The following is a 10,283-nucleotide window of genomic DNA, read 5'->3' on the forward strand; positions in this document are numbered from 1 at the left end:
GGTAAAAATACACCACATGAATTGCAGCAGTTCAAAATGTCTGTCCATGACCACCTTCTGAAGGGTACCTTGAGATGGGAAATAAATGCCGCTATTGCTTGGGATGCGTACATCCCATGAATAAATAAAAATAGACAGGTTGTTCCCAAGCCATTATGAATGTTAGTTTTGACCATTTCTAGACCTCATAAGACATCAGGACACAGCCTCCCAAAGTCATCCTATTCCATTTCCCTTTTCCGTCTAAGTGGAGAGAGGGGGGGGAGAGGGTGGTATGAGTAGCAGCCAGAGAAGGGAGAAAAAAATTTTTTGTGTCCCGTGACGTCCTGGCAGACCGCCGCAGTGGAGTTGGTGACATTGGTTCAGCCGATGGTGGTGGTTCCGCTGATGTCCTGGAGTCTGGGAGCGATGGTCCTTGAACAGTCTCCGTCACCCGGGTTGGTGGTGGAGACGCCATGGATGGGGAAGGGGTGGCCAGGGTGGGGCGCTGTGGGGAAAAAAACAGGGGGGGGGGGTCTGTGGTGAAGAGGGGGAAGGCCGCAAGCCGGCGGGTGCCAGGTCCCGGAGGGAGACCGTGTCCTGCCGACCGTTGGGGTACTCCACATACGCATACTGCGGGTTAGTGTGGAGTAACTGGACTTGTTCCACCAACGGGTCGGACTTGTGCACCCAACCTGCTTCCGGAGCAAGATGGGTCCGGGGGCGGCCAGCCACGTCCGGAGAGGGGATCCGGAGGACGACTTCCTGGGGAAAACAAGAAGACGTTCATGAGGTGTATGATTTGTTGCGGTACAGAGGAGTGAGCGGATAGAATGTAGGGCATCGGGGATAACCTCTTGCCATCGGGAAATAGGGAGATCTCTGGACCGGAGGGCCAGTAGTATGGTCTTCCAGATGGTACCATTCTCCCGCTCGACCTGTCCGTTACCCCGGGGGTTATAGCTGGTCATCCTGCTAGAGGCTATGCCCCTATTGAGCAGGAATTGACACAGTTCGTCGCTCATAAATGAGGACCCCCGATCACTATGTATGTATGCGGGGTAGCCGAACAGGGAGAAGATGGAGAGGAGGGCCTTAATGATGGTCGATGTGGTCATGTCGGGGCAGGGAATGGCGAAGGGGAAGCGGGAGTATTCGTCGATTACCGCCATGAAGTAAATGTTACGGTTGCTAGAGGGAAGGGGCCCCTTGAAGTCAATGCTGAGACGTTCGTAGGGACGGGATGCTTTGATCAGATGTGCACGCTCGGGGCGGTAGAAGTGCGGTTAGCACTCTGCGCAGATGTGGCAGGTTACTGTCCTGACTTCCTCGATGGAGAAAGGCAGGTTGCGGGCCTTTATGAAATGGTAGAAACGGGTCACCCCTGGATGGCAGAGGTCCGCGTGGAGGGAGCGGAGGCGGTCTATCTGCGCGCTGGCGCAGGTACCGCGGGACAGGGCATCAGGAGACTCATTGAGCTTCCCAGGACGATACAAGATCTTATAGTTGTACGTGGACAACTTGATCCGCCACCGGAAGATCTTGTCATTCTAAATCTTGCCCCTTTGTGCATTATCAAACATGAAGGCCACTGACCGTTGGTCTGTGAGGAGAGTAAACTTCCTGCTGGCCAAATAGTGCCTCCAATGTCGCACAGCTTCGACTATGGCCTGGGCTTCCTTTTCCACAGAGGAGTGGCGGAGTTCGGAAGCCTGGAGGGTTCTGGAGAAGAAGGCCACGGGTCTGCCCGCTTGGTTCAGGGTGGCCGCCAGAGCTACTTCTGATGCGTCGCTCTCGACCTGGAAGGGGAGGGACCCGTCGATGGCGCGCATCGTGGCCTTTGCGATGTCCGCTTTGATGCGGCTAAAGGCCTGGCAGGCCTCTGTCGACGGCGGGAAGGTTGTGGTTTGAATGAGGGGACGGGCCTTGTCAGCGTAATTGGGAACGCATTGGGCGTAGTAAGTGAAGAAACCCAGGCAGCGTTTGAGGGATTTGAGGGTATTGGGGAGAGGGAGTTCCATCAGGGGGCGCATGCGTTCAGGGTCGGGGCCTATCACTCCGTTACGCACTACGTAGCCGAGGATGGCTAGACGGTCAGTGCTAAACACGCACTTATCCTTATTGTATGTGAGGTTAAGGAGTTTTGCGGTTTGGAGGAATTTCCGGAGGTTGGTGTCATGGTCCTGCTGGTCTTGGCCGCAGATGGTGACATTATCGAGATACGGGAAGGTAGCCCGTAATCCGTACTAGTCGACCATTCGGTCCATCTCCCGTTGGAAGACCGAGACCCCATTTGTGACACCAAATGGAACCCTAAGGAAGTGGTAGAGGCGCCCATCAGCCTCGAGCGCGGTGTACTTGCGGTCACTCATGCGGAGGGGGAGCTGGTGATAAGCGGACTTAAGGTCCACAGTGGAGAAGACTTTGTATTTCGCGATATCGTTTACCATGGCGGAAATACGGGGGAGAGGATACGCGTCCAGTTGCGTAAACCGGTTGATGGTCTGGCTATAGTTGATGACCATCCGGTTTTTCTCCCCAGTCCGGACCACCAGCACTTGGGCTCGCCAGGGACTGTTGCTGCCCTCGATGACCCCTTCCTTCAGTAACCTCTGGACCTCGGACCTGATGAAGGTCCGGTCCTGGGCGCTGTACCGTCTGCTCCGTGTCGCGACAGGTTTGCAATCGGGGGTGAGATTAGCAAACAAGGAAGGGGGGTCCACTTTGAGGGATGTGAGGCTGCAGACAGTGAGGGGGGGTATAGGGCAGCCGAATTGGAAGGTCAAGCTCTGCAGGTTGCACTGGAAGTCCAGTTCTAGGAGTGCCGGTGCGCAAAGGTCAGGGAGGACAAGGAGTTTGTAATTTTTAAAAACGTTCCCTTGGACCGTGAGGTCCGCGATGCAGCAGCTGGTGATGCGGACGGAGTGCGAACCTGAGGCTAACCCGATTTTGTGTTTTACAGGATGGACAGATGCGCAGCGTCTTACTGTGGCAGGGTGAACGAAGCTTTCCGTGCTCCCGGTGTCCAGCAGGCAGCCCGTCTCTTGGCCGTTGCGGTGGATCAGCGTCGTTGTTTTGGCGAGCATGCGTGGCCGTGACTGGTCGAGTGGAATGGCCGCGAGCCGTGGAGAAGAACCATCGTCGCAGTCGTCGTCGGCCGAGTAGTAGCTGGCAGGACCTTGCGTGCCAGTCCAGGATGGTGGTGCCCAGGATCCGCACGTGGAGTCGGGGTCCCAAGATGGCGGCACCCAGGACCCGCACGTGGAGTCGGGGCCCCAAGGTGGCGGCGCCCAGGACCCGCACGTGGAGTCGGCGCCCCAAGATGGTGGCGCCCAGGACACGCACGTGGAGTAGGCGCCCCAGGATGGTGGCGCCCAGGACCCGCACATGGCGTCCGGGGCCCAAGATGGCGGTGCCCGCGGGGCCTCGTGGTTGCTGGGGGCGGGGTTAGCGGTGCCGGCGGGCCAACCGGAGTGGCTGAGAGCGGGGGCAGAGAGGCGCGCAGGCCAGGCGCAGGGGCCCGGGGGCGGTGAGGAGAGAGTTGCGCGGTGCACTGGAAGGGCCCGGAAGGGCCCGGAGGAGAGGGGGAGGCGCGCAGGCCGTGCGCAGGGGCCCAGGGGCGGGGGGGGAAAGAGTTTGGCGCGGCGTACTGGAAGGGCCCGCAAGGGCCCGGAGGGGGTGATCCCCGGTCGCTGTGCCGTACAGCAGCGACCGATTTGGCCTGGCAGACGGATGAAAAGTGGCCCTTCTTCCCGCAGCTCTTATAGAGGGCGGAGCGGGCTGGGCAGCGCGGGCGAGGGTGTTTAGCCCACAGAAATAGCAGCGGGGCCCCGCGGACTTGTTGGGGCGTCCCGCAGCGCAGGCCTGAGGGAGATCGGGAGCGGCGGATGGCGATGCGGAAGCATGCCAGGAGGTCCAGGGTGCTGCAGCGCGGCTGGGGACATAAGCGCGGGCGTTTAAATCCGCGACCTCCAGGGAGGTGGAGAGAGTCCGTGCCTCAGTTAGGCTGAGGTCGTCTTTCTCCAGCATCTGCTGGCGGATAGCGGCAGACTGCATCCCAGCCACGTAAGCATCTCTAATCAGAAGTTCCATGTGCTCCGTGGCTGAAACTTGGAGGCAGGGGCAATTCCACCTCAGGACAGCGAGGGCCTGGTAAAATTGGTCTAATGACTCACCGGGGAGCTGTTGTCTGGTAGCCAGCAGATGTCGGGCGAATACTCTGTTTACCGGTTTAAAAAACTGTCCATTCAGCTTAAGCATGGCCGCATCGTAATCCTTTTCCTCCGCAATCATCGCGTAGGCTGCCATGCCCACGCTGGAGTGGAGGATGTGAAGCTTCTGTGCCATGGTGGGGAGGCTGTTTGTGGACGCCAGGTATCCATCGAGACATGCCAGCCAATGTTGAAAGATTTCTGAAGCGTTCTGAGTTTGCGGGCTGATGCGGAGGCATTCGGGCTTGATCCAGAGCTCCATCTTCAAAATTCTAGCTTATTAAATTGATGAACCATCAATCGAACGCGAGACGAGTTGCTGTACAAAAGTTAGGCTTTAATAAGCTAGAAGTTAGCCCTGCGGTCGACTACAGTAAATGGACGACCGCCGGGCATTCTGGGTATTTATACCTCGCTCTGGAGGCGGGGTTAACTCAGCCTCTCGACCAATCGGAGAGCCGTCACATGACTGGTCTCAACCAATCGGTCGAGAGGCACATGACCGACCAGGGCCAATGGTAAGCCAGTGTTCTGCACCAATGGCAGACAGCTATGCAAATCATACCACCACACTTCACAAAAGCAGATTTAGACAAAAAAGGGTAGCAAGCTAAAGTAGTACAAATTAGTAAAAAGAAGTACATTTTAAAGCTCAATAAATGCAGTAGGTTTTGAAAAAGAGACAGTCATGGAATTGGAGAATTTTGCAAAGGAGTATTTGAGCGTGGTGGTAAAGAGCTAGAACTAAGTATTGCCAGCATTTTAAACAGTCAGTGGGTGTGGTAATGTATTGGCTGCTGTATTCCTTTTACTGTGGAAAACTCCTTCCAGGATACACTAATCCATATTAAAAGTGTGCCATGGCGGTTTTTTTAATATTATGTTTGGTTCAGTAAGTTTCTTTCCAATGTTCCATTGACTATGTTCAAGTGCAATATATATCAGTCAGCATACATGTCAAAGTTGATCCCAAAACAAAAAGCTCACTGTGGAGAAGTGAGTGATGTGGTTGCAATAATTAAAATATAATGGAATGACTAAGAAAAGATAATGTGTTATGAAAAATTCTTACTGTTTATTTAGGAATATTTCCAAAATAAATTATGTGCAAATGTTTGCTGGCTTATCATTACAATATAAAAATGGAAAAAAATTAACTCAGGTTATGAGAAGGCACAGATCAAAGGTTGCATTGCCTGGATTTCATGACACAGGTGCCATTTTTAATTTCCCCCTCTCTGATCATCTTGAAGATATCATCGTTCTGTTGTGTATTGCATGACTTGCTGGCTGGCACTGCTATTGTGGGAGCAGGCAGCAGTGCAAAGTTGAGTCCTATCCTGCTGAGGCACTCAATTCCTCTGAAGCTTGTGTCATGAATGGTACATGAGTTAATTGTAGCTTCTATCAAGCCATGACTGTTGCCCGCAGTACCACCCAGAAAATGGCAATATTAAATGGCTGAAATATCATCTATAGTTTGAACGTTGCTGCTCGCCTGAAATCTACTAGAATTATCAAACTTTCTCCCCAATTTCACTGGTAAATCTCTCATTCTAATGCTCAAAATAAATTTATTATTACAGACACAAAACATAAAAATGCTGATGGTGTTATGGCCATCTTTGGCTTTCTCACGGCCAAAAATTTGAGACCAATGTGCTTGTGTAGAGAAATGCTGACCGATCCTTTATTGACATATAAATTGGACATGTTGGTTGGTAAACAAACAGACTGAAACTAAAGAAAGAGATCGAGAGACGAACGTTAAGAAAGAGAAGCAAACACTGGAAGAGATTTGGAATATTGCTCCGGTTATATTTTGCTAATTGAAGCAAATGCTCAGTAAACCACTGAATTAGGAGCATTTTAATGTTTTGAATTTGCTTAATTATCTCACATTTGTCATGTAATGTATTGTAGCTTTTTCAGAAATAACTAACATTTTCAAACCATTGTAAAATATTGAAAATGTCATATTTGCACAATTTTTGCAATGTTAAGCATTGTATCAAAAGATAACCAGTTTTAGCATTTATCACTTAATTCTACAGAAGTTAGAAATTTGTATTTCTGAAAGTTCACAAATATGTGGACCTTTTTAACTAATATCAAAACAGTGACAAATTGGGGATAATTTTCATTTCCATGCCTAAATGGAGATCCAGTGGAGCTAATTGTCCATCAACTGAAATGATATGAAAATTGCTTGTCACAAGTAGGCTTCAAATGAAGTTACTGTGTAAAGCCCCTAGTCGCCACATTCCGGCGCCTGTTCGGGGAGGCTGGTACAGGAGTTCTCGTCATCCAGGTTTTACCTCAAATCAATGAGTTGAAAATTGAGTGTGTTTACCATCAATAGGGTTGAAAATGGAATGTGCTTACAACCACTATGACCAGCTTTGCTAGGTTACTATCTAGACAATGAAGTTAAAATACATCCCAGGGGGTGTTTTGGACTATGTGTATGGGCCGCTGGTGTATATATGGTGTGCCCGTGACTATACAGATTGGATAATCCAATTAAAGTATCTGGTTGTGTTGCAAGTGTCATGCCAGGTTCCTACCGTGCTTCCGACAGAAATCTCGGCAGTTACCCCCAAGATTCTACAACTATTCTGGCTAATTGGGATGTCACCATGCCCCGCAAGTTGGTCTCACTTGTGACATTATGTATGCCATGAACATTGACCTACATGGGATCCCACTGAGAGATTGAGCACTTGAAACTCGTAATGTAGGAGTTCTGCTCCCAGCTGCACTGCTGACCATGTTTGATAATGGGCAGGGGCTCAACCCCCACAGACCAATCAAAACCTTTGATTGAAGGCTCCAAATGCCATATCCAGGACTCAACACAATGTCTTGCCTTTGTGGGGCCATATCTAAAAATCAGTATCTTTGATAACTCTAACCTTTGTGCTTCCATTATGATTTATTTGTCATTTACTTCCAATCACTTTCATTCTTTTTGAGCTTGCATTTTGGGCTTTGCCATTCCTCTTGGTTTCTCAATAACAAAGGAAATTAACAAATCCTACCAATCATCCATTTAATAACTTGATTATAAAGGTAATGATGCAACATTGTGTAATACCTGATCACCTTTGAATTTTCACTTCTGCAAAAATCATAGTTAATAATCCTGCACATATGCTATGGGTTTATTTCAAGTTGTCACTTTAATAACATAGTTATAATCATGGGGGTTTACAGATATCCCTATTAATAATTTTCTTGGCACTTATTTTCCAATCTCTAGAATACAGATCTTATGCAGACTGAATATATCTGGTATTCCATTGTAGCATTTAAATATAATCATTAAACATTAAAATAATAGTCTGGCGTTTGAAACCCATCTGGTTCATTAATAAACATTAAAATATAAACAGAAAATATGCTGGTAATAAAATGCATGCAAATTTATATAATAAAGCAAATTTGTAATTATTTAATAGGTTTCAACTGCTCTAGCTGAGCGAATATAAACATATATGGTCTACTCTGCACTTTATCTCTTTATTTCTCAAAATATTTACTTTTTCAGTAGGATTATCACCATTCTGCGAAAAGGTACAGGGTATGTACATATCACCTACTGTCAAATAACATAAAACATAAACTAACATAATCTTTTATTGTCACAAGTATGAAGTTACTGTGAAAAGCCCCTAGCCGCCACATTCCGGTGCCTGTACGCAGGTACGGCAATTGAACCCGCTCTGCTGGCCTTGTTCTGCATTACAAACCAGCTGTCCAGCCCACTGAGCTACAGGTAGGCTTACACCAACACTGCAATTAAGTTACTGTGGAAATTCCCTCGTCGCTACATCCCGGTGCCAGTTCGGTACACCGAGGGAGAATTCAGAATGTCCAATTCACCTCACAGCACGTCTTTCGGGACTTGTAGGAGGAAACCGGAGCACCCAGAGGAAGCCCACGCAGAGAGAGAACGTGCACATTCCACACAGACCGTGACCCAAGCCGGGAATCGGACCTGGGACCCTGGAGCTGTGAAGCACTGTGCTACCGTGCTGTCCCCTGAAACTGAAATAAATTCAGTTTCCTAATTTTAGGTAGTATCTGCTGATGGAGAGAGCCTAACATTTGCCTGCAAACTCACAATTTGCAATGTTCAATATCACTTTCCCACTTGCGTGGGACTCAATAACCAGTACCAATGACCAACTATAATTTTAACACAAAGATCTGTTTTTTTTGTCATTGCCTATCCCTATTCTGAGTAGCCGGGCCATATCGGAGTCAATCACATTGATATATGTCTGGATTCACATGTGGGCCAACACAGGTGAGGATGGTAGATTAATAAACCAGGTGGGTTTCAATCATCAGACTTTTAATTTCCAGATTTTTCTTGAATTCAACTTTCACTATCTTCCCTGGTGGGATTTGAACTCTGGTCCCCAGAGCATTACCCTGTGTCTCTGGGGTGTTAGTCCAGTGACAATACCACAGCCCCACCACATCGCCCAATCCCCCCCCCCCCCCCCCCACTTCCAATCACATTGATTAACTTTGTTCAGAACGTTTTGAAGATCTTCTAGTCATCAGTAAAAGGTTGATCAAAATGGGCTGAAAGAATGAAGGATGTTTTAATTTAAAAGCATCAGGTAAGGTAAACACTAGATCCACACTGGATCCCCTCCACCAGCGTCTTTGCAGCTCCTGCCCTATTAATCAAAAATATCAAAGGCCCAGACGGTAGATGTTGCTGATAGCCTCCATGCTATATCATAAAATAACAGCAAACTACTGTGGATGCTGGAATCTGAAACAAAAAATGCTGGAAAATCCCAGCAGGTCTGACAGCATCTGTGAAGTGAAACCTCCATGCTTTATCATGTTGCTTAACCAGGGGCTGTAACTCATTTGAAGCAGAAATAATCCACCGAATTAAACCAACCGCCCATGAATGTGACCTGCTGTGACCCATTCTTGCGCTTCCTTATTGATTGGTCTCATGCACCAGCAGCAACGCCTCAGAATGGGCTAGTCCTCAAATACGATGTTGTTGTAACTTCCATTTAAAATGAATGAATCGATATCCCAAACTTGCCGGTACACAGTCAGATGTGCTGGATTCAGCCACTGGCAGGTTAATCCCAACGCCTGAACTATCGCTTAGTTCATCTAAATTCAAAACTTTTGTGATGATCAAACGCAAATAACTTTATTTTTCTCACCTATTGCCAGGATGCATATCTCGTACAGCAGAAAATGAGTTTTGCGGCCGAAGGGATCCATGAAGGCATCGTGTCCCATAGAGAGCCTGGGTGACTGAACTGTGTTCGAGTGCAACTGGTCCCAACTTCGTTTGACAGTAAAATGAGCCAACTCCTGCTTAGGCTCCGGGTTTTCAGCACTCACGGAAAGAGAGAGAGGGAGATAAAGCACACAAACATACACTGCGCCTACCCATCAGTTTGACACCTCCTCCCACTGACAAACCACAGCACTGACAGAAAGGAGAAATACAAATACTGGAAAATGATACTTCGGAGATAATAAAGCACTATCAGCATCATGCACCCGGTTAACTGCAGGGCTGATCATCTATATTCAGTATGATTGGGTTCTGGGTGTTTAAGGCCATATCTTAATTCACTACCTTGGTTCTAATGGAAACGGTACTGAACTCGATTGTTTTTGTCGTGCAGTTTGACACTGTTGAAGCGTTCATACATCCTCTTTTTGTGAAATTCCTGGTGACGTGAGAAACTGAACTGAACCAAAGAGGAACTCCTGATGATAACTTGGGGAACTGTTTTTACCTGGCCATGAACTCTGTGCTACCGTGCTTTCACGGAAGTCAACAAAAGGGAGATCTTGAAGCACACACAAAAATGCACTTTACTTGTTCTTTACAATGAAAGCCGTTTATTTCATCTATTGTTTGAAAAAAACATTTTCAACACTAATAAGTTGTGTATCTGTTTTAACAGAACTAACATCCACACAGGCTCGGCTGCATTGATCACCAAACAGAACTATTCCTTCTACTTCCAGCAACTTTCCACAGCTTTAACAGAACAAATAAGATCATGTGTCAGGTATTTTAAATTTAGCTGA

General features: G+C 48.1%; 1 protein-coding gene across 2 annotated transcripts in view; it reads right to left on the bottom strand.

The window, feature by feature from the left end:
• hepacam2 (HEPACAM family member 2) overlaps positions 1–9,560 on the bottom strand; it is a 168,349-nt gene extending 158,789 nt beyond the window's left edge. For both annotated transcript variants that reach the window (XM_038797580.1, XM_038797579.1), the window contains exon 1: positions 9,398–9,560. In XM_038797580.1, the coding sequence (XP_038653508.1) occupies positions 9,398–9,476 (79 nt within the window). In that variant the 5' untranslated portion in view covers positions 9,477–9,560. The remainder of the gene's footprint in view (positions 1–9,397) is intronic.
• Positions 9,561–10,283: the final 723 nt, after the last annotated feature.

The sequence above is a fragment of the Scyliorhinus canicula genome, chromosome 5 (assembly GCF_902713615.1).
Source record: "Scyliorhinus canicula chromosome 5, sScyCan1.1, whole genome shotgun sequence".
Lineage (NCBI taxonomy): Eukaryota > Metazoa > Chordata > Chondrichthyes > Carcharhiniformes > Scyliorhinidae > Scyliorhinus > Scyliorhinus canicula.